The sequence below is a fragment of the Manis pentadactyla genome, chromosome 14 (genome assembly GCF_030020395.1).
Source record: "Manis pentadactyla isolate mManPen7 chromosome 14, mManPen7.hap1, whole genome shotgun sequence".
NCBI classification, from domain to species: Eukaryota; Metazoa; Chordata; class Mammalia; order Pholidota; family Manidae; genus Manis; species Manis pentadactyla.
The window spans coordinates 20,581,701-20,609,154 of NC_080032.1; the positions used below are offsets into that span (position 1 = coordinate 20,581,701).

At 48.8% G+C, this 27,454-nt stretch overlaps 2 protein-coding genes across 4 annotated transcripts in view; one reads left to right on the top strand and one right to left on the bottom strand.

The window, feature by feature from the left end:
* LOC118934118 (uncharacterized protein KIAA1671-like) overlaps positions 1–27,454 on the top strand; it is a 271,613-nt gene that overhangs the window by 229,312 nt on the left and 14,847 nt on the right. The window lies entirely within an intron of this gene.
* OAS2 (2'-5'-oligoadenylate synthetase 2) lies at positions 1,816–21,319 on the bottom strand. 2 transcript variants are annotated; one of them, XM_057491730.1, is made up of 11 exons: positions 21,161–21,319; positions 19,206–19,476; positions 16,515–16,693; positions 15,339–15,574; positions 14,693–14,834; positions 11,912–12,085; positions 9,406–9,688; positions 8,050–8,237; positions 6,732–6,970; positions 5,402–5,555; positions 1,816–3,129 (listed from the first exon to the last, which is right to left on the bottom strand). In XM_057491730.1, the coding sequence occupies exons 2-11, from the start codon at positions 19,288–19,290 to the stop codon at positions 3,040–3,042; spliced, it is 1,770 nt and encodes a 589-aa protein (XP_057347713.1). In that variant the 5' UTR covers positions 19,291–19,476; positions 21,161–21,319; the 3' UTR covers positions 1,816–3,039. The 2 variants fall into 2 exon arrangements, with proteins under 2 accessions (XP_057347713.1, XP_036785080.2); XM_036929185.2 differs by having other exon boundaries at positions 21,033–21,288.

Here is a 27,454-nt window from a genome sequence, read left to right on the forward strand (position 1 = left end):
AGAGAGAGTTTTTGGGGCCTTTTCCTTGTCTGAGATTCACTCCAGGCCCTGATGCCAAGAAATAGAACCAAGGAATTGTTAACATTTTACCACTCAGATTTGGCCAGACTCAGCTGGAGATGCCTGAGGCCAGAGCAGATGAAACCCTCCAGAATGATGTGGGCTCCAGATAATCGTGTGATCCACAAATTCTCCCTCTTCGTGGCCTCATTTGTGGTCTGCCACTCAAGCTGTTTCCAAACTCCTCCTGGGCCATGGGCCGCTTGCCCCATGCAGCCCCATTTCTAATCATTGCTTCCTTCCTTTCCTGCAAGTGGGGACCTCGTTGCCGGGGTAACCGAGAGTTGACTGTGGGCCTCAGACCTTGACCTTTAACTCTACTTAACCGGACTCTTTTGCTATATTCCTCTTTTGTGGATCATTGGATCATTGTGTATCTTGGAATCTTGGATCATTTCCCTTTTGTGGTTTTAAGAACACACATTCTTCCACATTTCTGTCCTTGTGTCTCTCCTTTCTTCAATGTTCTTTTCCTATGAGGTCTGTCTGGCCTACACATTTTGTCAGGAATTTGCTAACTCAACTCCTTTTTTTTTTTTTCTTTCTTGATTTGCTTAAAAACACCTAATGAATTGTGCTGTACGCTCCCTACTGCCTCCCACCAGCAGACACACTACTTCTGGGTGTCTCTTCCTACTGGTGCTTTGATTAATCTGCAGATTTAGGAGGTGACAGTCTGCACCCCAATACTAGAGAGTTCTCCACCAGCACTTCATCTAATGAGTGCATCTCTGCCTGACATTTATTCGACCAGAGGTTGCAAATGGTGATGTTTCTAATTTGTCATCCTTTCAATATATGTGAAAATAGATTCTGTAAAAAATATTTTTTCATTATCTCTTATACTGTTTGTCCTGAAATAGTTTGTACAAGAAAGCCGTGTTTAGTTATTTCCTATATTGCTGTTGGTTATCAGTTTTCTGAAAAATGTGTTGGTGCCCTAATTATTTCCAGTGGTGATCAAGGACCACATGTTTCTTGATCAGTGTGAACTCTTTCTTATCTCTGCTCTTAAGAAACTTATTTGTCTACTGAATGCTGAGGAGACATTGACGAAACAGACCAAAATGGTTCCTTCCTGACCTTCGGGTGCCTTGAGTTGCTCACTTTATTCTTACTGATCTTAGTCCATTATGTACACATCACTTAGCACGTGGTTGTTAAGCTGCCATTCATTTTTATTTAAGGGATTTAGGGCTATGTGTTCTAGCTCCTGTGGGTACACCTTCAGCCCGATGAGGATGGGGCAGCGTCTTATAGTTTCTCAACTATGTGTTTAGTGCAAGTGCAGGCATCTAGAAGGGTCTGGTACCTAGTTGTAGACTATGTAGACATGAACTTAGAATGGTCATTCTTTCCGTCTTCAACCTCCAGTCAGAGCTATTCTTTTACCCTTGTTCTAGACAAGAGTAGTGGTGTGTTCCAGCAGCACTGCATTCCAGGCACTAGTGGTGTCCTTCGATTCGATTCAATTCAATTCAGTTCAATTCAATGAATTCAATCAATCAATTCAATGAATTCAATTCACTTCAGTTCAGTTCAGTTCAGTTCTGACACTGCCCGGAGTTAGCGCAGATGCCACACGTGAAAGGGCCAAATTCCAGCGAGGCTGCCTCCCCTTCAGATGCCAGCTGCAGGTGGGGGCCTCAGACTACTCATACTTCTGTCTGACTTGGCTACAAATGCAGGGGTTCCCATGACCCCCCTTCAGGTTCAATAATTCACTAGAATGACCCACAGAATTCAGAAAAGCACTATATGTCAATCACCATTTTATTACAAAGGATACCAAGGAAGAGCCAGATGAAGAGACACATAGGGGGCAAGGGCTGGAGGGGCCCCAAGCACAGACACTCCCATCCCCACGGAGTTAGGATATGCCCTCTTCCCAGCACATGGGTATGTTCACCAACCAGGAAGCTCCCCAAGCCCTGCAGTCCAGAGTTTTTCTTGGAGTTTTATTATAAAGGCACGATTGATTAAATCATTGGCCGTGTGCTCGAACTCAATCTCTAGCCCCTCTCCCCTTGAGAGGGTGGGAAATGGGGCTGAAAGTTTCACCCCTCTAATCAAGGGCTTGGCATTTCTGGCATGGACTTAAACTACCTAACGGCCCAAACCTCACTGGCATAAATGCAAGGTGGTTGGAGGGGGCTGCTTAAGAATACAAAAGGTATTCCTATCAGGAATTTCCAAGGGTTTTGGAGCTCTGGGCCATGAACTGGGGATAAAGACCAGATACGTTCTTTATTATATGACTGCTGGCATATGCATCAGTAATAAAACTCTCAGTAGATATGTAAGTACATATATCAGTAGATATATAAGTAGAGGTTAAAACCTTAGACATTCGAGTATCTCTGAAGCTAATGCCAGAGGATAAAACCTTTAGACCTGGCAAAAGGACATTCATGGGTGGGGGAAAAAAGGTAGGCTCAGACAGAAAAGACAACAGGCTAATATAAATACCAGGAAACAGTTATAATCCAAGAATTTGAAGGTCTAAGGAGAGGTTGGGTCATGACTGGTTTAGGAGACCTTCAGGTCTGCAGAGGCAGATGGGCTTGTGCATATGGGGAGAAACAGACAGGGTGTGGGTGGGGCAGCGGAGTGTGAGAGCCCCTGGGGCTGGTAAAGGGCTTCACTTTGGGAATCCAGAGAGGTCTCTCTTCTGTGCCTTGAAGGAAAGGGAAGGAGCTCATTGGAAAAATACAGAGTGACCACAGACATACAGGGTACATAAGGCTGCATGAGAGCAGGTATTTTTGATAAGGTAGGTCACTTGGAGAGCAACAGTTCAGCAAGGAGAGACTTTCGGAAGGACTCGGTGGTCTTCATTTCAAGAGGAGCCGAAGAAGAAAGGAAGGAAGGAGTGGTGGGGATGGTCAAGAGAAGGCCGTATCTGGGTCACTCTTAAGCAGTGAACTGATTCTTTAAAAGCAACTGCCAGATAACATTTAGCGGTTTCTTCTAGCATTATTATTCCAAGGTTCTACAAATTCTGAATGAGAACATCTCCTGGGTAACAGGATACATCCCAGCTCCACAACTTCCTGGTGTCTGCACTGTCTAGAAAGAAATATTTGTGCAAGCATAAACAGTTGAAGCTAAGCAGGTAAAACTATTGGTTAAAAAGAGTCAGGAATATCCACCATATCATAGATAAGTTTTCACAAATGCCTAGGGTGCCTAACTGGTTTTCTTGGTTTCACTGGAGATGGCTGGTAATTACAGGTATGCTTTGGTTATGTAACTATACTCCTATTATGTTAATGTGTGTGTGCAATTTAGGTAGTAGCTTAAAACCTATACATGCTGAAGTTACTCTACAAGAAGATATGTCAAAGAAATAATTAATCTTCCCAGGTTTTCTTCCGTCTGCTACTCCTATAGCTTTTCTTCTTCCTTCCTAATTACAACCCTTAAATAGAATTCGTGCCTCATATCGAATTTACCGAGTATCATAATTCTTCCAAGTGGTAAAGATACTTCAAGACAAATACTGGGCATAAAAGCCACAGGGCATAAATCTGCAAAGAAGTAAAAAGCTAACTTTTTCAAACAATAAGGCTTCTCTCTCACTTACCAACTTTACATTTCCCTGTATGGCCCTGGAAAATGACTGGTTAGCCAGAGACGGGTAAGATTCCTCAAGGGAGGAACAACCTAAGACAGGCACAGTAGCAGGGGGGCCATCAGGTGAGAAATTGGGGATCAACAGAGATGAGGCTTAGACCCTCACCCCCCCTGTTCTGAGAGAAATCTTCTGCATTCGTGGATGTTTTATTGCCCTTGTCTAGCTTGGATTAATACTTAGTCTACAGGCACACACCTGATCATCTACATTTGCCCTCTTACAGCACTAAACTATGTTTTCTACCTTTATCTTGCACCTACCTACCACTTCAGCATTTTATTTAAAAATAATAATAATAATAATAATAATAATAATAAGGGAGAAATGTGGGATTCACATATAAATCAAGTATAAAAATCAAACGAATATTCATATTTGACCTGTTTATAGTTCATAATGTGTGATCAAAACTGAAAGTTTCTGTGATGACTGCCCTTGCACTGTTCACCATGTAAGAACTTATTCACTATGTAAGAACTTGTTCACCATGTAAGAACTTGTTCGTTATGCTTCAGAAGATTGGAGACTGATGAGAATTAGGCTTGGGGTGGATTAATGATTGTATATTGAGCATTGAGTCCCCTATACAGAATTGTATTGTTGTTAACAACCATCTGATCAATAAATATGAGAGATGCCCTCTCAAAAAAAAAAAAGAGGAAAAAAAAATGTATCTGAGAGGGTAACCATTACCAGGGACACATTTTTGGTACTTGTTGGTAATGGAGATTTTGATGACTAAAACTGAGTCCAGAGTGGGTGGGGTGTCCTCGAGAACAGGGTCTCAGCCAGGGATGATTTTGCTCCCTGTGGGTCAGAGGCAATGCCTTGAGATATTTCTGACTGTCACTACTGGGTGGCCTCTCGTGGGAAGAGCCTTGGGACTTGGTCAAACATCCTCTAACGCAGGGTACAGCCTCCACAGCAAAGAATTATCTGGCCAGAATGTCAATAGCTGCCGAGGCTGAGAAACTGTGCTTAGAAAGAACTTGTTGAGGGAGCCAAGCCCACCTAGTGGCAGGTATTGTGGTAGGAGGTGGAGGTTTGGACAGGTGTGGCAGATGTTCTTGGTTGGCCAACCTACCTCCCATCTACTCATCCTCACCTGCCTCTCTGGAGCCACTCTGAAGTTACAGGTAGCCGCCACGTGACCATTCTGGGCGATGAAATGTGAGTGAATTTGCTGGAGGAGGCTGCTAAGAAGAGCCCCTGGGGAGGTATCTTCCCCCTTCTTCTTCCTGCCTTGACCATGAACCCACCACCTGGAGGTACAGTGCTCTGGGGACTAAAATCAACAACTAAAGAGGACAGAGCCAGAAAGAGCTGGGGGTGACTGTGTCCCCGGGGACGTTTGGCAATGTCTAGAGAAATTGGTTGTCATGCTGGGGGTGCTCCTGGCCTCTGGTGGGCCTACACTGCCCAGGAGAGCCCCAACTAAAGGAACTATCCACCCTGAATGTCAATAGCACTACGGTGGGAACAATGGTGGGAGAAAGCACGAGGGAGCTATTGCGTGGGTCCTGGATTGCCTGCCTTGGGATGTCTTGTAATGGAAAGAAAAAAATCAGTTGTTTAAGCTGCTGAGTGGGGCTATCTGTGATTTGCAGCTGAGTGAATTCTAAGTTGCTACAGTGGGAGGAGCGCTTTGATTTAAGCCTGGCACGGGGCCAACTCCAGATGGCACTTCCTTTAGATTATTCTTACTGGCACTTTCCATGCTTGAACAGGTTCTCCAGTCCCATCTTTGAAGCACAGAGAGGACATCCATTCGGTAGCTTCTTTTGCTAGAAGATGCCAACACCAGCGGTCCCCTCCACCCACGTCACCAGTAGGTTCGGCTGGGTCCAAGATCACAGGCCTAAATGAGGGTTAGAGGCATTAAAGAGACACTTTTTTAGACACCGGAGGGCCTTTCTACCCTCAGCAATAAAACAGTGTCCTTGAAATAAGCCAGGTGGAGAAAGACAAGTACCAAATGATTTCACTCCTATGTGGACCATAAGAACAAAACAGCAGCAGACTCACAGAACCCAAGAATGGACTAACAGTTGGGGAAAGGAACTGGGGAGGGTGGGTGGGAAGGGAGGGATAAGGGGGAAAAGGGCGCATTACAATTAGCACGCATGATGTGGGGGGGTGCACGGGGAAAGCAGTACAACAGAGAAGACAAGTAGTGATTCTATAGCATCTTACTACGCTGATGGACAGTGACTGTAATGGGGTGTGTGGTGGGGACTTGATAATAGGGGGGAATGTAGTAACCACAATGTTGCTCATGTGAAACCTGAGCATAAGGTTGTATATGAATGATACCTAATTTTAAAAAAAGCAAGTGAATAGTATAAAAAAATGTTTTGAAAGCTATTTTATACATATATATAAAATAGTTATATATGACTATTATACATATGAATGCAAAATATAAACATCTCCATGCTAGACCAACTGAAATATGATATCTAATTTAACCCACTCTAATGTCAAGCAGTCCACCCCCATGGGAGGCAACCCACTTCTCCCTCTTCCTCATCAAGCCTCCTTTCGCCTCCTTCCTTTGTGTCCCTTGCTTCTGCCCCCTGCTGGTGGTGCTGAGCAGGTACACTAAGATTCCTCGCCTTTCTTGGAGACTACACAGGCTTGGCGGGATGCAGGCCTGAGAGGGCAGAGAAAACCTGACCTGATAGAAAACCCTGCAGGATATCAGCCGTGAATGCTGGCATCGTTTCTCAGGGACACGCTTCCAACCTGCGTGTCTCGTAGGCCTGCTAATGAATTCGTGCTTTCCCTTGCGACAGAGAAAGATGAAGGCAAGTCACGGACGCAGCATCTGCGTCGTCTTCTTCTGGATGGTATTGTCTCCTGCTTCCCGAGGATGGTGGCGCTGGAGACCGTGGGGGACTGCTGGGTACCGCCCACCTCCCAAAAAGGTTCCCATGAGAATAATGAATCACGACCCCAGAGAAGTGAAGCCGGGTTGCTGGAATTACGTTGGAGGGAAGCAGATGGAGAAAAGGAGGGGCTGGGTGGGAGGCACCTGGTTCTCTGGATCTGGGTCAGTAGGAAGTTCCTTATTGTCTCATCCTCCAAGTTGTAATTGACTGTCCAGAAGATGCAGAGCTGCTGGTATTTTGTGATCAACTCCAGGACCGTACGGAAACCTTCAGCGGTGTTAAAATTCGTGGTGCCGCTGCCCTGCTCCCAGGCGTAGATGGTGAGCAGCTCCAGGGCGTACTTTGGGGGTAGATTCCCCTTCTGCTTGAATTTCCTTTCACACTGAAGGGAGAGTGGGAACATCAGACGATACTGGTTAGAGGAAGGAGGCTCCACCAGCCCCCTGAGAGCTGCAGAGACAGCGCATTCCTGACTGCTGGTGCTGCAGCAGGACCACTGGCCCACGAGGTGCCATGCTGGTGGGGCTGGTCGGCTGGTGGAGGTCTGAGCAGTGCACGTCTGCAGGGACTCAATCAGCAGCTCATACGCAGCACATGCATGTTGCTAGGAAGCCATATATGACTTCCTAGAGTTATACTATAGCCACCATTTAACAAAAATCCACCATGTGCTAATTGTGGGGCTGTTTTACCTATGCCATTTCTAATCCTCTGCAACCCTATAAGCTGGCATGGATGGCTGTCTTAGACGAAGATGGAGGCTTGGGGAGTGAAGTGGCTTCTCAAGGTCACATGGTAACACTGAGCCCTGCAGTGCCCAGGGGCTGAGTGTCAAGCCATTTCTCTGATTTTTCTGGGATGGAAACCACAGGGCTCAGCCTCCAGCTCAGGCTTCAGGGAGCTGGACACAGAAAGGAGACCACTCGGGAAAGAACTGGTATTGTGCCAGATGTTTGCTGCCATGAAAATATGCAGAAACTACCCTGTGTGTAAGACAGTTGATGGAAGCAAACAGATCTAGAAAATGCAGTCCCTGGTCTCACCTGTAGCCTTGACCTGCCTTCCCAGAGATGCATCTGTGTCTGTTAATTAGGGACACTGAGCTGCAGGTGAGCCATGCTGGTGATTTACAGGCATGCAAATCCAGCTCTGTCTGTCCCTTGTAGGCAGGAGAGCTTGGATTCCTGCAGATTCACCGGGTGTCAGAGCAAAGGCAAAATAAACCACATGCAGCAGCTTGGATGGTAGGAGGTGCTCTATGCCTGACCCAGCCTCATGAGGTTAGTGATGGGAAACCTATAGACACTCGGGATTAAGGATTGGGCAGATGCCCTAGAGTGGCTCAGCCCCCAGCATGGGAGAACATGGGCACACAGAGTCCTTGACTTGCCAGTTTAATGGTGACAGTTAATGGTCACTGGTAAAACAATAACCAGAGGGCTGGAATAAGGCCTGTCATACCTGTCTGTACCAGTGCTTCATCAGGCGAATTAAGTCCTTGAGTTTCGTGGGCCGGGAAATAACAAAGTTGCGCTGCAGCTCCGTGAAGCAGGTAGAAAACTCTCCCCCCAGGGCATCTGAGGAGCTATACAGATCGATGAGCTCAGAATAGACACTGGGGCTGGGGGCAGTGTGGGAATTCTTGTGGCCTAGTATGGGGAGATATTTACGTTACACCTTAATATGTATAGACAGTAAGGTTTTAAAACATCTTTGACAAATAATCCTGGGAAATTACTTTAAACTCTATTAGTGTGTTTGGATTGCCAGTGTCTAAGATATTGGGCCCATCTCCAGAGTAATGAGATTTTTTTTTTAATTGTATGGTCTGGATGAGTATAGGTGGTATTATTTAAGTATTATCTAGATTTGCACTGTCCCATATGGTAGCCACCAGCCAAAGTGGCTTTTTGCATTCAAATTAATAAAGGGAAATAAAATAAAAAATTTAGTCACACTACCACATTTCAAGCTCTCAATAGGTAACAGAGCAGAGAAATAGAATATTCCCATGATCACAGAAAGACCTGTAAAGCTGATTGGGAATTTACTAATTACGGCCCTCAGGCTAAATGCAGCCCACTTCTTGTTTTTGTAAATAAAATTGTTGGAACACTGCCCTGCCTGTTTGTTAAGGTATTGTCTCTGCTGCTTTCTACAGTGGCAGGGTTGAACAGTTGTAACACATGTCATATAGTCCTCAAAGAAGAAACCATTTGTTATTTGCCTTTTACCAAAAAAAAAAATTAGCCAACCCCCAATCTATACTGTTATTTTCTTTCTAGAGATGCTAAGAACCATTCAGAGAGAAGGTACTGGAGTCTTCTTGATTTGGATTTGGGTAATGCCTAAACTAGCCGTGATTTCTCTTAATATACCATTATGTATCTGTCACTCATGAGCTGAATTTCTAAAGGAGATTTCTGCCTAAGATTGAAGGTGAATGCCCAGATTTCCTGTCCTTGTGTCAGAATTCTCCCCACAGTCTGCTCTTTACTTTCCTTCACTGGGTACTGGAGGCATTTTATTTGTAAATGTGTACAGAACTCCTGTGCACCCCATTCTTTGATAAATAGGGTGAACGATCCCATGGGAGTGTAAGATATGTATGGGTCCTGGGCATCTTTGGAATACATAAATGAGAAATGAGGAAGAACATGTATGCAGGCGTAAGGCGTTGCTGCCATGATTAATGCCACCTGCTGGGGACACCAGACCCGCAGCCCATTACTAAGTCACTTGGCTTCCCCTCCTGCCCTTCCACCACCACTGGAATCTGTCTCCCTCCTCCAGATGCTAAGGCCTGCGGGGTCTTACCTAACACATTAAAGGCAGGCAGGACATCAAAGTCAATGCTTTCGTTGAGTACTTTGGATTTCAGTGAGAAACTCAGCACCCTGGGGGCCTTCCATTTTGAAATCTCAAACTTCACTTCCAAGTCCAGCTTCTGCTGACAGGCTTCCAGCTGTTTATGGATTTCCCTGATGACTCTGGATCTCTCGTTTTTTTGGGAGGTGTAGCTATTCAGCCAGTTGGGGAACACGACGAGGTCAGCGTCGGAGCCGTTCTTCAGAGCTGTGCCCTTGGCGGTTGACCCTCCCTAGGGAGGTGAGGCAAGCTGAGATACAGTATTTTCTAGACCACGAGCCCCTGACCCCCGTCGGCTGGCACACATTGGGCTGATTAATGACATACTTCCAAGTTAGGGTCCAGTTAGGGCTGCGTCCCAAGTCAAACCAACAAAATCATATGGACCCAAAGGTGGTTATCTCACGCCCCTGATGGGCTTGTTTACACACAAGCTGTTGTAACTGAGTTGTTACTCAGTTGTTACTGAGGTGTTAGTTACAGATTACCCACTTCTCAAGCCAATTCCTACACATTTCTCCTAAAGAGTATTGAGCTTTGAGTCCTGGGGACCTGAAATAAATCAAAGTGGATGCAGTCACGTTGGACGCTCCCATCTAGTCCATGATTCGTCCATTCCCTCTTGCAGTCCAGGGCTCACTGGATGATAGTCTGGGTATTCATAGTTAGGTATGTCACATTCATAGTTGGATAGCTGGGTATTCAGGCTTAGGTACAGGGGTTGGCGAACTTTCTGAAAAGGGTCAGGTGGTAAACATTTTAGCCTTTGTGGGCTGTGTTTGTTTCTGCCACGTCTGCTTCTCCATGTCCTCCCTCCTCCTTGCTCCTCTTCCCCTTCTCCAACTCCTTGAAAATGTCAAAACCATTCATAGCTCGCTGGCCCTGGTTGGGCAACTCCTGCACGAGGCAGCCTAGGCAGGCTTCAGGCTCATTCTGTTTCTTTTGGGGGGCTCTGCCTGTAGGCTGAGCTCCTTGGCTAATGGGCTTCTTTGGGGGCTAGCGGGGGGGAGGCAGCTGCCACCAGAGGACCATCCGAATGTCACTGTGTGCTGGGCTTTGCTCTGAGCACCAACCCTCACATCTGTTGTCCTGGTTGCCCCCAGGAGGCTCCTCGATTTCTGTAGAGCAAATGTTTATTTTACCCATAGTAGTAAATGCCTGGCTGCATGGGCTCGGGGCGAGGGGAGGGTGTTCTGTGTCCTATATACAGGTGCTCAGCTAATCCCCATCCCAGCCCCCTCTAGTCACACAGCTGGCCTGCTGGCCTGGCCTTCACTGGCTCCTCCCCGGCCACACACCCCTCCTCATGTTCCCCAGGGGGGGCGCCTTTCCAGTCCCCCCAGCAGACAACCCTTTCCAGCTTGCAACCAACTTCAGGAGATAAAAAGCAACCTGTTTTCCGCCAAGGGTTCTCTTCCCATTTTCTTCTTCAGTGTGTCATCATACCTTTTCTTATTTATTTACTGTCATTAATGGGGGTCTTAGGAAGGAAACGGGTGGTCTGACAATTCTAACATTGACCATGAATTTGCCTTGTTTTCACTCCAATTAATCTCAGTGAGACTTTGCTCAACACCCATGGGATATTGCTACTGGTTCCCAGACCATCTCAGCGCGCGCGCGCATGCACGCACACACACACACACACACACACACACCTGTCCTTGCACACAAGTCAGCATTACACACACATACACACACACCTGTCCTTGCACACAAGTCAGCATTACACACACACACACACACACACACACACACACACACACCTCTGTCCTTGCACACAAGTCAGCATTTTCCTCCCTGCCTCCTTGTGACCAGGGGCACACAATGGTCTGGAGGGAGGCCAACAGATGAAGGGCAGTGTGTCAGTCTGTGACGTTTGAGCCGTGGACAAGAATGGCCAAAGCTGCTGGATCTCTAGCTTGGTTGGCAGGACGAATCGGGCTCTGGTCATTGAAGCAAGAAAGAGGTCACTTTGTGGTTCAGTATACACAGAGCTTAGAATCTGCAGTGATTTGAATGGTGGCTCCCGAAAGATACGTCTGCTGGGAACGTGTGAATGGGAACTTATTTGGAAAAGGGGTCTGCGTAGAGGTAACTAATTTGGGGGTCTGTGGGTCCTAAATCCAATGACAATTGTTCTCAGAAGAGAAGAGAAAGGGAGGAGACACAGAGGATGGGCAGACAGAGGCAGAGGTCTGAGTGGTGCAGCTACAAGCCCAGACCCAGCCAGGAAGCCAGTAGCCCTCGGAAGGGAGCGCACAACCAGAAGTTGCTAATATACTGGGGTGGGCGGGGCCCGGGCTCCCAGCACTGAGCACCCGCGTCCTCTTCGCCCATCTCCTGCCTCCCTCCTGCTTTGCCCCAGGCCTCTGGTGGGACACAGCCTGGCAGAGCTCCCCAGCTTCTTAGCTCCCTGCCAGTAATACCCCTCATGGGGAGGACCAGCACTTACCTGGACAATCTTCTGAATCTTCGTAGTCGAATGTTGAAAGCAATTATGTTGAAGGAACGTACGGATGATTTTAACAGCTCTCTCGATCTGCTCTAGGAAGATTTTGTTGGGCTGGAGAAAGTCCTTGATGAACTTATCCAGAAGATGGCCAGGGGTGGTGTAGAGCTGTGCTGGCTGTGGAGGGGGATGCGCCTGCTGTGAGCTGCCTGGCCGTGTTCCCTTCTGGTCTGGGCCCTCCACCCCACCCCCCACCGCTCCCTCCTGTCCTCCAGTCCTCCTGCTGGCCGTTGCCACCTTCACTTCTTGCATTCAGATCCCCAGAGCATACCTGAGAATTTAGGGAGGTGCACAAGACCCCCACAAACAAAACCTCTCTCGGTTGCTCCTTGCCCCCCAAGAGAGATGTGACCCTTCTCCAGATGGGTTTATGATGGCCCCAGATCCAACCTAGTGTCTAATTTCTACTTCCAGCTATGGCAGCATCTACTATGGGCCAGCGCTCTTCAGCATCTCCGGCTTCCCTGTCCCTTATTTTCCCCTTTACCGCAGGCTGCGGATCTCGGATGATCACACTCCTTTCCCAGGTTCTATCAGCCTTTCTTAACCACACTGTGCCTGGGTGCACTGGTTTCCCAGGGCCTCTGTAGCAAATTACAACCATGGTTTGGAGACCGGAAGTCTGAAATCACGGCGGCAGCAGGGCTGTGCTCCCTCTGAAGGCTCCACGGGGGAGGCTTCCTGCACGTTCCTGCTCCCGGTGACTCGAGCAGCCCTTGGCCTCCCATGGCTTGTGGCTCCGTCCCTCCCATCACTGCCTCTGTTGTCACATGGCCTTCTCCCTGTGTTTCTGTCTCCATGTGTCTTTTTAAAAGGACACCAGTTACTGCGTTCAGGGCCCGTGCTAACCCAGGATGACCTCATTGTGACTAAGTGGCACCTGCCAAGACCCTATGTCTAAAGAAGGTCACATTCTGAGCATCCTAGTGGACATGAGTTTGGGGACACTATTCAACCCTCTACACCAGGGTTGTGAGGATGCTGGGGAGAGGGCTGCCTGGGATCAGCATGGGGGTGCTGCGTGTTCAGTCAGAAAGGACAGTTCTCTGCTCTCTAATCATTTGGGACTGTGGAGGGTGGGACCTGTTCCCTTCCCTGCACATGTGGTCCTGTCTGGGAAGAAACCATACTCTGATTTCTAAATGGGGTGTGACACATGCCCAGACATACAGTCCTCTACTCTTCAGGAGCAAAGCTCAGATGGTGGGGGCTGCCCACGTACCACAGGCCGTGACCCCCCTCCTGAGACTCTGCTCAGCTCCCTGCCACCTGCTCAGAGGTGACCTCCCCTGCAGGCCTGTCTACAGAGGCCATGTGCTTGCTGCTGTGGTGGGTAGACAGGGACACACTCACCCCTTCAAATGCCCACATCCGAAGCCCTGGAACCTGTGAATGCGTTCCCTTGTATGGAAGTGGGACTTTGCTGATGTGATCAAATTAAGGATTGGGAGATGGGGCATCATCCTGGACAGCCCGGGTGGATCCAGCGCCGTCCTAAGGGTCCTCCTGGACTCAGGGCCTGCCCGCCCCACAGGCCTCTTCACTTCCAGGCCCAGGAATTTGATAGCTCATTTACAGCTTCACTGCATCCCAGGTCTTTGCTCAATCGGCCCTCAGATTTCAGTGTAATTGAAATGTATATCCCTACCTCCCATAATCTGGATATACGTTAGTCCTGTGTCTGTGAAATGTGGAATTTGGTTGATGTGTCTGGCCTCAGATGGTGCATTGGCTACACACACCCCTCCCTACCGTGACCCTCAGAAAAGTCACGTCGGTCCCCGTGTCTTGCCTGAGAATCTGTCCTCCTCGGGCTGTGCTCTGATGAGCCCTGGGAGTAGCGCAGGGCACTTCGGCGTCAGCCGACTTGCTTTCCCTCTGGCAGATGTGGAGGGAAGGCCAGCGCATCTGTCTCACAGCCAGCCCCTTGCTCCAGATTCCAGCCCCGCTTGTCATTCCTGCCCAACACACCTGCTTGAATGGAGCTCAGAGCGGTCCTGGCATCTGCGGGGCTGACTGCCACCCACTTCCCTCGCACTCTGCTCCGTTTTATATGCCACCGCCTCTTGCCTGCTCTCTCTCTTGCAGAAACGGATTGAATTCTCATCTGCTGGTGGCCCCCCACCCCCAACCTTTCTCTTTGTTTAATTTTGCACTTCACCATCACTTTAATGGAAGGCAAGGCTTCTGATGGCATGTTATGGGTAGAATTGTGTCCCCCTAAAAGATATGTTGAAGTCCCTAGCGCCAGTGAATGTGATCTTATTTGGACATAGGGTCTTTGTGCCATAATCAAGTTAAGATGAGGGCATTAGGGTGGGTCCTAATCCAATGTGACTGGTATCCTTATAAGAGGACAGAGACAGACACTCATGGAGGGAAGACATCGTGAAGACTCAGGAAAGAAGGCCATGTGACAACAGAGGCAGAGATTAGGATGACGCTGCCGCAAGCCAAGGACTGCTGGCTACCACCAGAGGCTGAAAGAGGCAAGGGGGGGCTCCTCCCCTAGAGAGAGTCTTCAGAGGGAGTATGGCCCTGCCAGCACCTTGATCTTGGACTTCTAGCCACCAGACCTGTGAGAAAATCCACTTCTGTTGTTTTATGCCATCGGGGCATGGCACTTTGTTGCGGCCATCCCAGGGAACGAGCACATGGTGCACCCTGGCTTCTGGAGGCCCACCCTGCAGCATGCCATGAGCTATATTTGGAAAGCCCTCTCACCAGAACATTCCAGGATAGTCCGGGTGACTCATTCAGACCAGAGGAAGACAACCAGATTTGAGCTTCTTGTTTTAGCAGTTGCCAGCACATCTTATCTTTGCTCACATTATTGGTTGGGTCCACTGGATCCAAGATTACTGGCCTATAACATCACATTAGATTTAAAAAAAATCATTTGAGCTGCTTGTGGGAGAAGAAATCAGTTTGAGGGAAAGGCCTGGACTGGGCATTTGGTAACTTGGATTCTAAGTCCTGAGGTTCCTCTTGATTGCTGAAGGGCTTTGCTGAAGACACCTAGCTACTCTGGTCCTCTGTTCTTGGCTTTACAGAGATGCTCCATTAATAACATAATAAAATGATCTCCTCTTCCTGCCAACCCCTTCATCTCTCTTAGCTCCATCCTTCTATAAAGGGAATCATCTCCCAAGTGTCTGCTTAGCAGACAAAATGTCACGACCTTTGGTATGTGAAGCACACTGGCCAGGATTCCCTCTTTCAGGCAGTCCTCCCCTCGCCTCCCACCCACTGCTGCTGGCATTCTTTTGGCACATCCTTGGCTGGCAAGGACAGGCTGAACCTTATTCTACAGGAGGGCAGCCTGGCTTGCAGATGAACAGGTAAAGAGGGGAGCGTGGCAAGTTCATACCTCGATGATCGGAGCTGGCTCAGCAGGATGTTCCGGATGGTCACATTCTCAAAGTTGTAGTTGACGACCCAATAGACACACAGCTGCTCCTGCTGCAGGATTAGCCTCAGAACAGTCCTGATGCCTTCAACTATATTAAAGTCTTCTGTTCTGCAACCCTGTTCCCAGGCATAGACTGTAAGCAGCTCCAGAGCATACACAGGTGGCAGGGGTGAATATTTCAGCTTTTCCTGGCACTGTAGAAGAAAGGGGCAATGGTGAACTTGGGAACCCAGGTCCTCCCATGCCAAGGGTCTGAAATCAAGAAACCAGAAGTCTATAGGAAGTCACTGCCCTTCCAGCAGTGACTAATATGATATAATGCCTAAAATTCAATGGACTGACAGTATCAAGTGTTGACAAAGATGTAGAGCACCTGAAACTCTAATACATTGCTGATGGGAGTGCAATTAAGTACAACATTTGGGAAAGCTATTAAAAGTATTTGCCAAAGTTAAAAATATATATATATATAATCTAAATATCTTATATATATATATTTATAAAATATAAACATTTTATTCATACTTTGTATATTACATGCACATATATATACAAATATGTCATGTGTAGGTATATGCACATACACATACATGTTCATATTCATATACCTCATAACCTAGCAGTTCTACTTGTGCATATTTACCCAAGAGAAATGAGTGCTTAAATTCACAAAAAGGCATGTAGGGGAATATTTATAGTAACCTCATTCATAATAGCCTCACTTTGGAAAAGACTCAAATGTCCTTCGACAGAATGGATAAATGCATAGTGTATTAACACAACTACAAAACAATGAAAACCCAGCACTCAGCCCAATAACACGCACAAATCTCTCAGACATAATGTTGGGCAAAAGAAGGCAGATGATTCCACTGACAAGTTCAAAAACAAGCCAAGCTAATTTGTGGTGACAAATGTTCGATGGTGGTTTGCTTGGGGGGAGTATTAACTGGGAGGGGACTTGAGGCAGTGACTGGGGTGAAGGAATGTGTCCAGTTTTGATCTGAATGTTGCTTAAAGGGATATAAAAATGTACCGAGCTGTATACATAAGATAGTTTTACTTTACTCGATGTAAATAATCTCAGTAGGAAGGAAATGGATGATAGCACTAAATAAACAATTTGAAAGTTACCTGTTCATACCAGTACTTTACCAAGAGGATCAAATCCTTCAGTTTTCTGGGGTGGTTTTTGAAAAACTTCTGCTGGAGTTCTGTGAAGCAGACGGAGAACTCACCGGGGTTGGAGTGTGTCTGATCCAAGGCTCTTTTGAGCTCTAAATAGGTCCAGGTGCTGGGCTTGTCGCTGAAGCCTGTTGTGAAACAGAATTTCCGGTATTCATGTAATCTGGTCTCAGAGAGTCAACAATGAGGGTCCAGTGTGGTTTGATAGCACACATCAATTGCTTAATGTTTAAGGGGACTGGGGTATGTAATAAAAGCTATGAGCTGGCTTCCCTTGCTAGATGACATGAAGTCTAAAATGACTATCGAGAAAATGGGATGGTGCTGACCTAAGACCAGATCAGCAGACCCAAATGGAGGGACAGGAAGCACAATCATAAATAATAAAAGGGGGACTTCCAAATTAGTAGGGAAAGGACAGCTTCTTTAAAACATGGTGTTGGCACAGAGCTGGAAGAAATAAAGTTTCTATATCACATGCAATATATTCTGCTATTACGGAGCCCATCCAGTGAACGTTCTATTTCAGAGAATCAAGGGTACAAGTACTCTGAGGAGGCAGGCCAGGTAAAGCAGGGCCCTGGAGGCTGGAGATGGAGGTTATGGGCAGGCGCATGCTCCACGGAGCTGGGCCCTGTGTGGTGGGGTGAGGCAGGGCAGTGGTTCCCAAACTGGGGTGCCTAGCAGAATCCTGCTGCACAGCTAAGCTGGGACCACCCATGCCAGTGCACATGGTGGGCTTGGATCTGATACCTAAGTGGAGAGAGTTCAGGCCTCTGTATTTTTTTCTAAGTTTCCTGGGTGATTCTGATACCCACTGGAGTTTGAGAACCAGTCCCTGATGTGAGTCAAGGAAGCAAATGCAGCAGGAGAGATGTCAACAGGTCACAGAATTTAATGAAAGGGTTTCCATTCTTGCTGGCTGAGCACCTCCGTGTACAAACGACACGTGGCTGGCTTGTGCTTTTCATTCACCCAGACATGCATTTACTGACTTCCTACCATGAGATGGGTATGGTTCTGGGCACAGAGCATGAAAGGAGGTTGAGGGAAAGAGCTTCCATCCTCGTCAATGACTGTAACAGCATAGCTGACATCTGTGAGTACTTCCTCTAGTGCAGGTACAGTTTAAGCCCTTCATGTGCAGTGGAATATGCAAGCCTCACAAAACTCTGATGTGGTCAGTGCAATCAGCTGCTACTTTACACGCCAGGAAGTCTATAGAAGAGTGGTGCTTTGAGTCAAAGACCGTGGGGAGAGAGCAGTGGTGGTACAGAGCTTTGGGAAGAGACGTAGAGTGGAAGGTAATTGGCCTGGAGCTGGCGTGGAGAGTACACCAGATTAGTTGGGCTAATGTTTTGTAAACAAACTAAGTTAAGAATTCCCCAGTGGGTTACTACTTTTCTCAGGAAGCAACCATTACTGTGTCCTTCTAGAAAAGGATGTTAGTTTAGAATGTACAGCTCTTCCACCATCTGGTGGCAGCTTCTGGATACCACGTGCAAAGAGCATGTTTTTGGTCCTTACACTGTCCTTGCGTGATGGGGTGAACCAGCAGAGGGCACTCTGGCCTGGTCTCCAACTACCTTGCTCTGAACAAGAGGAGAGAATGTAGGATTTCCTGAGAATCCTGAGTCGCATTGCATCTCATCACCTTGACTCCAGCCGTTGTTTGAGGCAGGGACATAGGTACTCTCAACCCTTATTGTCCAGAAGGCCCTGCAAGCTACGTGTTACAAGTCTGATCTTATAGTTGACAAAAGTGGTTAAGTAATGGGACCAGGATAAGAACTCTGGGCTGCCTACCTTCCAAACTGGCACATTTTTCTCTGAACTAGGTCACCTTTCTGTGAGTGCGAGTCATCAAGGTATGTGTGTGTCTCCACCTTAGAGGCCTCCTGGCCTGGGGCTCAGAAGACCTGGGCTCTCATTCTAGTTCTGCCCAGTAACTGGCTATGTGACCCTGAGGGCATTCCTTTCCTTTCCTGTTTGTTCAATAAGGGGTTGAATTTCAGCTCTGTCATTTACATTTGTGATTATATATGTACCCGTGCTTGAGACTAATCTGTAACTATGCTGAGTTTTACCCATCCATCCAAACATCCATCCATTCACCCCACTGGTCACCCATGAAAAGTCCTTGCCTTGATATTGACCTGGTCAGAAGGCGAACTCCACATGCTTGCACCAGCTGACCTCCCCCAGATGTTTGCCCCATCTTCTTCCTCTAACCAACGTTTATTCGAGTCTAAATCCCCAAGTGGGGCCCACAGACCAGAAGCAGCATCACGGAGCTGGTTAGAAATACAAAATCCTGGGCCCCGCCCCGGATCTCCTAAATCAGAGCCTGCATTGGAACAAGGTTCCCTGGTGATCTGTGCCCACATCATAGTTTGAGAAGCTCTGCTTTAGACTCCAGGGTCCAGAACATCTTCTCTGGAGTCAGTCAGGAGAGGGTAGAAGAGTTCTAGAGAGAGTAAGCCCTGGGTAGGAAGGAACCCCCACTTTGGAAAGCACCAGGGCTATCTGCCCATCTCAGTGCAGGGGACCCACATAGCCGTCTGCCACCCCTTTCTTTGGCTTTGCTCTCTCCACACGCCTCTCCAGACCTGAACGCCCCGCACCCCCAGGAGCACTCACCCAGAGCATTGAAGGCAGGCAGCACCTCGAAAGTGATGCTCTGCCTCTTTGTGGACAGCTGGATGGTGAGCGTACCACTGACCATCTGGACCTCCACCTGGGCTGCCAACTCCGTTATGAGCTGCCAGACTCTCAGCACCTCCCGGATTTTGTGGAGGATTTCAGATGGGCTTTTTGTCTGATCCTGGAATTGTTCAAAGTCACTGGCGAAGACAACGAGGGTACCATCGGAGTTGCCCCTTAAGACCGTTTTCCTGCCATAGGAGCCACCCTGCCAGCAACAGAGAAGCAGATGTGAGACCCTGGAATATTTGGGGTCACAGGGTACCTCAGGAGGCAGTAGTATTTGTCAACTCAAGCAAGAGACACAATTGTCATCATAGCCTTAAAATTGAGCGGCAGGCGTCCATTTGTCCACCCCAAAACTGAATCAGGATGTGCATAGCAGTTGTCTTCCTAATAGCCCCAAACTGGAGGCAACTCAGATGACCATCAGCAATCAAATGGACGGATATGTGTATTCACACAATGGTACACTATACAGCAGCGAAATGCCTGCACACGACAACATAAATTTCATAAGCAGGATGGGCCAAGGAAGCCACACACTGAAGCCACACAGTGCGTGATTTCATTAAACCTGTCTGGTTTACTGGAGGCTTTCTCGGTTTTAGCATGGGAAGGTCCAGGTCCCAGAAAACCCCTCAGGCCTAGACAAACAGGGATGGTTGATCACCCTACATTTATGCAAATTTTAAAACCCAGCAAAACAAATCTTCTGTTAGAAGTCAGGAGAGTAGTTGAGGGTTGGGGTAATGACTGGACAGGGGGCCTGGGGGCTCTTAGGGGCTGGAAATGTTTCGGTTCTCCATCTGGATGTAGGTTGCACATGTATGTTTGTGGCAATCCATCAGGCTGTGTGATTAGATCCCTGCACCGTTATTTTTGTATGTTTTATTTTCATGAGAAAAAAGTTAACAATAGCAGAGGCAGGATGGCATAGTGGTTAAGGGCATGTGTTCCCATCCTTACCTGAGCTAAAATCCCAGCTCTGCTGCCAGCTGTGAAACAACTTCCCCATGCCTCAGTTTCCTCATCTGGGCCCCCGCAGGGAGATCTAGAGTGCCCAGGCACCTCTGCTGCTGGGGCTAGTGCGTGTGTGTAGGGCAGCAGTCAGAGCACAGTGGCCTTGGCTGGAGACCATGGGGGTGGAGAGGGGGATCCCTAACCCACCTGACCCTAGGGTCCCGGCACCCTCCCAGGGCCCTTTCCTCTCCAAAGGCCCAGAATCTTCAGCGTCAGCCCTGGGATTTGTGCCCATAGCATGAAACATTTCTACCTGATGAGAGCCACTCACTCTTGCCGTTGAGAAACCACAGAGCAGCCTTTGGGTGGTTTCGTTAAACTCACCCAGCCTCAGCACTACTCTGCAGTATGGGAAGGACAGAAACAATCGCAGTGAGTGATCACAGCTAGTTTTTGAGCACTAACTATGTACCAGCCCCTGGACTAAGAACATTACATAGTTAAGCCTCATAACACTTTGAGATGGGTCTTACTCCTCTCACATTTTATGGATTCAGAGACTGAAGCACAGAGAGGTCAAACAACCTGCCTCAGGTCACACAGTGGTAAGGGGCAGAGTTGGCTTCCCAGCCTGTGCTTCTAAACCCTACACCATCTCATCCTGTTACTTGAGTGTGGTGAGGCAAAATGATGCGCCCAGGGCCAGGCACACAGTAGGTGCTCAGCATTAAGTCACTCTGCCTTTCGGGAGCCGTGGAGTCTCCTGGCTCCCAGAAGTCCTGACCCCAGCCCTGTACTCACTTTAGCCACACTTATGACCAGGGGGAACTGCTCAGCTTCCTGCAGGACAGCGCAGATGGTGTTCACGGTCTCGTCGATCTTTTTCTGACAATCTTCAAAGGGTCTCAGGGAGTTCTGGACAAACTCACCCAGTTTCTGAGGAGGCACTGAATACAGATGGGATTCCCAGTTGCCCATGGCTTCTGCTGGCTGCTGAGGTGACAGCTAATGGCAGAGAGGGAGGCAGAGGAGAACGAGCAGCTCTCACGTGGGGAGCCTGAAAACAAAACTCACATGTGGAGAGAGACAGGAAATCGAAACTCACAGAGCATTGCCAGCTGGCTTCCTTGGCTTGGAGTTGTGCCCAGCCCTGCAATTCTGGTCCTTAGCCTTCCAGCTGCTCCTGGGAGGGCGTGAGCTGCTCATGATTCAACACACAGCCCTGGAGCCTGATTCTGAGGGCTTGGCACATGCTCGGTGCATATCCTTGAGCACTTTGTCTGCTGCCCAGCATGTGCCTTGATTTCCCCATCTGTAAGACGAAGATAAGAATAGTACCTTTCTCGTAGGGTTCACGTCGGGATAAAATAATACCTGCAAAGTGCTCAGAGCAGGACCATCATTCAGCAGGTAACATTTTACAGGGGACATGGGTCAGCTTCCCAGGCTATTTCCCTTTTGCCCTGTTCCCAATGGCCTGGAGCTCAGAGTCAATGAAAGCAGTGAGGAAAAAGAGACTCAGAGAGGGGATTGGCTTGCTCAGGGACACACAGCAAGGCACGGGCTGAGCCGGGCTCGGGTTTTAGTTCTGTCACTGGGCAAACAGGTGCTGGAATGGTCAGCAAGTGGGAGCTTCTGTGTGCTCAGCTCCACAGCTCATGTGACACCTGCAGGACCTCACCCAGCATTTACCCACCCAACGTGGCCAGAAAATAGGCCCAGGAGTGCACGGGCCAGAGGAGAGGCAGAGGCGCATTTCCTGCATCCAGAGCTGTTGAAAACAAAACTCTCAGAAGGCTCCTACCGACTGCCTCTATGTAGCATAATAAATAATAGACGGCAAACCCCCCTAAGGTGTGGGAAGAACAGGGCCCTTCTCTGCTGTTATAATTACTTTTGTATGTCAACATGGTTGGGCCATGGTACCCAGATATTTGGTCATATGTCTGTCTACATCTTTTTAGATGGGACTGACATTTAAATCAGAGACTTGCATAAAGCAGAATAGTTCCCATAGTGTAGGTGGGCCTCATCCAATCAGTTGAAGGCCTCAATAGCAAAAAGACTGACCTCCTCTGAGGAAGAAAGAATTCCATCACCAGATGCCTTTAAACTCTGCTGCACCATCAATGCCTCCCTGGCCACTAGTCCGCCAGCCTACCCTGCAGATTTTGGACTGGGTAGCCTCCAGAAGAGCATCAGCCAATTCCTTAGCATACATCTCTGCCTAGGTCTGGATTGAGGTCTATACACCCTATGTGTTATGTTTCTCCGAAGAATCTTGACTATTACCTGCCCCTTCAGGGTCTTCTTTGCCCTTATCTGACTTTTTCCTGCAGTACCTAGAGGCGGGCTGGGCAGGGGTCGCAAGGCTCCTTTTCTAGATAAGAACATGGAGGCTCAAGAGAGGTGGTAAGATTCGTCCAAGGTCACACCGCTTGTAAGTTGTTTGGCTAGGTTCCAGCTCTGCACTACCTGAGTCCAGAGTCCATGCTTCACTTATTATTTTTTAGACATTTATTTTGAGATAATTTGAAGCACTGAGAAAATTTGCAAGATGAGTACAAAGAAATCCCTTATAGCCTTCCCTCTGAATAGTTTACCGCATCTGCCCTGTGTTCTCGCTATACCTACATCTTACCTGCATTGTTGCTGAGCCATTAGGAAGCATGTTGAAGGTAGTGTGAGCTTTCCCTCTTTTTTAAAAAAGACGTGTTTCTTAGAGCAGTTTTAGGTGCACAGCAAAATTGAACAGAAGGCCCAAAAATTTCCCATTTATCCCACTCCCCCACTATTAACGCCTCCCGCCTAGAGGCGGACATTTGTTACAACTGATGAACCTGCTGAGACACGTCATCACCCAGACCTCTTTATTCCTAAATACTTCCTTACTTGTCTCCTAAGAACATGGCTATCTTGTTACATAAACACAGCACAATGATCCGATTCAAAATTTTGACACTGATGAAATGCTATCATTTCTTAGAACACATATACTATATTCTTATATTCAAATTTTACCAGTTATTCTAATGCTGTTCTTCATAGCACCTACCCCATCTAGGACTCACCCCCCATCTAGGACCATCTTCACATTTAGTTGTCACATGCCACAGGCAGGTTCCCTGGGAAGCCACTGGAAATGGGATAGTGACTTTTGGAAGGGAAGTTTCCTGTGTCCTAACGTTTATCCTTGAGGAATTTTGATGGTGCAGACTGGGAGCAGGTCTCTAGTTTCTGGCCCAGCTAGTCAGCCCTGAGGGACACAGTGTTCTTTGACCAGCTCCCTGATTCTTGTTGGGTCGGGCCCTCCGGGCTGCCCCCAACCCTGCTGCTCACTAGGAGAGCTGTGGTCCCGTGAGGAGTGTGCGTTGTCTTGTGGCAGCTGCTGTTTCTGTGGCCACCGTCCCCAGCGCCAACAGGGAGCCTGTGATGGCATCTCCCACCAGGCAAGGCCGCCCAAGCTTCTGAGTGGCGCTGGGTATTCTCTCTGGCCTAGCCCTTATGCCCTCAGTAAAGGCATCTTCTCGGCTTTTCTGGCTTATACAGCGTCTCTGCCCGAGCAAGCCCACTTCCCTGACCTTTGAACCCATCTTCAACACCTCCTGTGGCAACACTGGTGTTCTGAGCACACTCATCAGAGGCTCTCACTTTTCCCATTTTCCCAGGCGCTTTGTCATAGCAAGTTCCCATTGTCTCCCGAGGTCCCTACCAGGGGATGAGGCCCTGAATTCCAGGAGGGGACTTCCAAATCAGTAAACTACTCGTCTCTCTTAGGCTCCTGGCCAAGCACCCTGGGTCTGCCCCCACACATGCTCCCTGGCCTGCACGGCCACGTGCTGGCTGGGCTTTCCACCTGTCTGGGGTACTGGCCCAACCCGCTCTAAGAATAGTCAAGCCTTTAACAAGTAGTAGCTATTATGACTAATACATGTGTACCACAGGGTGGATATACTAGGTATGAGGGTGTGGCTGTCTTCCAGGACCTCATAACCCTGGATGAAGTCAGGAGAGCTATCTCCCAGGGCATCATGATAAATAATAATAAAAAATAGAAATAAGAAGAGCAAACACATACAGCCCTAGTATGTGCCAGGCACTAAGTCCATTACATGTGAAAGGGACAGAGGGGAGAGATGAAAGAAAAGGGAGGTTACGAACTCAATACTCCAAGCAGGTTTATTGCTGAACCTGAGAGGGCCCCCTCTGTCCTGGCCCGCAGAACAAAGGAAAAGGGTCTCTAACATGTCAAGAGGCTTTTTATGGCCAGGGCTTTGGCAGGCTCTTTGAGGGGAGGGGGGAGGGGTAAGGTGGGCTTGTGGCTTGCTGAGGTGTCCTCTGGAGGATGCTTGTAGCCTAGGGAGGATGGCACCTCGGTCTCTCTGAGATGGTGGGTGGGCTTATTCAAAAGGCGGTACTCAGGTCTGGATTCTATCAACATGTACTGACATATTACGGTCTTCCCAGCAACTCTGTAAGAGAGATTACCATGGTTCCATTATTATTATCCTCATTTTATAGATGCAGACACAGAGGCATATTATTATATTAAATCACGCATGCGTATATTATGAAGGAGAATGCAAAAATCACATTAACGTTTCCAAGATAAAATGCAAGATTTTGCGGAATTCTGGCTGTGTCCCTGCTGCCAGGCACATGTCCATTTGCCTTCTCCTTTGGGGTATAAAAGGAAGAGCTGAGTAGCTCTGCTCTAGGTGGTGGCTGAAGGAAGTTCTCCCCGGTGGCTTGAGTGAGGACCAAGCATCTTGGCACCACGACCACAGACCCAGGAGGAGCTGGTCCCGCTTGGCCCCTCTGGGTCAAATCTAGTCAAGAAACTGAAGCCCAGAGAGGGCTGCCTGGGCCTCACAGCAAGTTGGTAGCAGGGCTAGAACTGGGAGCCCTGTCTTACCCCTAATGATCTTGTCCTCAGCCCTGGAATGGGGCAGGCACCCCCTCACCTACGGCATCAGAGGCGGCATCAGGTTAACATCCAGCCAGTTTTCAAGGCTTGTGGATACCAGTCTCAGGTGTAGGACCCCAGGTGTGTCCTGCTCGGGAAACTCAAGGCTCAGACCGGGGCTGTGTTCTGCCCCCAGGATTCCAGCAGGGCCTCATCCTGTTGAGGATCTCTGCACAGCAAGCCCCCTGCTGCTCCTCATGGCTCTTGAAGCGGTGGAGGAAGGTGACAAGTCCGTTATCACAGCCACCCCGCAGAGCTGTGCCCCCGCCAGAGGAGCCTCCCTGTGAGGAAAGAAAGAACCCAGAACTCTGCCCTCTCCGATTCCAGCACCCTCACGGGCTGGAAGGGAACGTGAGTGAGGCGAGTGGGCCGGGTGGAGGCTATGGCCACAGCTCCCAGTGTTCAAGGTCGTGCAGGAATTCAAGCCCAGGCAAGCCAGGTTTGATTTTTCAAGGAGAGCAAATTTTAATATGTAAATGTGTGATTTCTAAATATTGGCAACGAAATTTTTAAAAAAGGTAAAACCGCCCGCTGGTGACACCACTGCCGGGGCCCCTATGGGGGCTCATGGCGGCCCCCAGGGCGCCCGCGCGGCCCTCGCGACTCTGCAGGCCACCCAGCGCGGCGGCGCGGGTGCGGTGCGTGTCCGGGTCCCGGGGAGGGACCCAGGCGGCCCCGAGCAGCGTCCGCAGCGCCGGTCCGGGTCCGGCGCTGGGCGCGGGGCGTGGGCGAGGCCGCCCCCCAGCCCTCCGACTTCCCGACCCTCCCGCAGTGGGCCCCCTTGGCCGCTTTCAGGTTCGTTTCTCTCCGGCTGCCCTGGGCTCTCAGGCCCGCTTCCCGGCCCCCTTGCCAGGTGCGCCGCCCTCCCGGGGCCTCGGCGACCGCAGCACCCCGGCTGGCCGCCTGCTGCCCCCAGCCCCGATGAACTGAGCACACCGGGACACAACGCCTCTACAGCGGCGGGTCCGCGGAACACACGCAGTGGCCCCGGGTAATGTACCCTGAGCCTTTAAGAAACATGGCGCGACTTGAGTGAAAAAATAGTAGGAGCGCTAACTGATTGTCACGGAGGAGACTTACATCGACAGAGAACCACTAGCTCGCTCTCCGGCCAAGGGCTGCATTCTAAACACCGCCAGCAGAGCGGAGCACGTGCAAACGCTTGGCCGTAACTGCTTTACTTACCTCCTCTCATTGAAGCCTCCCAGCGAAGAGGCTACTATCGTCACCCCCATTTGATAGATGAGGAAATTAAGGCACAGACAATGAAGGCATCTTGTCCAGGGTCACCGAGCTGCAAAGTTTTCAGACCGGATTCAAACTCAGTACAAGCTGTCACCGCTGCCCGCTGTTTCTGCAGGGCCAGCCCTTCCTAAGTGATTTTTACATTTAATGCAATTCAGTCAAAATTCCATTGGCGAAAAACATCAAACACATCATTCTAAAGTCTGTAAGAATCGAGCCTATTTTTTTAAGAGGAGAAATGAGAGTAAATCAGTTGAGAATGCCACCTCACACACTGTCACAAATGAGAACATTTCAAGGCTGCAAGCCTTGGACTCCTTTGCGACTGGCGCCAAAGGAGGCTGATGCTAAGCTGCCGAGTGGAGGCTTGAGGCTCTGTGGTAGTCCACTGCTGTTTCTGTCTTCTTGCCTGTCCTCTCCCTTTTTGAGTGCTTCCCTGCTCCTCCCATACCCAGGTGACCAGAATGTGCACATGGGCTCTTTCCCAGGCCTGGCCCATGCCACAGTGCATCATCCCCTCCTCCCTGTTCACTCAAAAACTCATTAGTCTTCTGTCCCATCGCCTCAGGGATCCAGCATTTCTCTGCCTCAGAGTGTATTTCAGGTAACAATCTTAAGAGCATCATGAAGTCTGCCTTAACCAAAAGGAAATGGGTGGGGTCAGAAGGTGAACTTCAGAGGTGGTGGTGGACCCAGTTTATATTTTGAGTAGTGAGTGCCACCTCACTGGGGGTATTCAAGTATAGGAAGAAGGCTATTTTGTAGGTCAGATGTTGTAGAGGGGATTCAAGCCACATGCCTTCAGCCATAAAGCCATGATTTTCAGGCTCACCTATTAATCCATCATCTTCCTGATTCACAGATCATATTAGAAATCTTGCCTTTGAGATAAGGGACTGAACACACATTCAAGATCAAACTGAAATGACAGCCAAGGTATGTTGAAAGCATCATGCAATGCGACAGATTGGAAATTGAGAAAGAGTGCCATTAAGGGAGCAGAACATTTGAG

Coding starts and splice junctions, on each gene's coding strand:
- OAS2 (XM_036929185.2), bottom strand. CDS start 21,209: ATGGGCAACTGGGAATCCCATCTGTATTCAGTGCCTCCTCAGAAACTG. Junction 15,575..16,514: donor TAAAGTACTGGTATGAACAG/GTAACTTTCAAA, acceptor TTTCTTCTACAG/TGCCAGGAAAAGCTGAAATA. Junction 3,130..5,401: donor TTCAAGCATGGAAAGTGCCA/GTAAGAATAATC, acceptor ATTTCTTTCTAG/ACAGTGCAGACACCAGGAAG.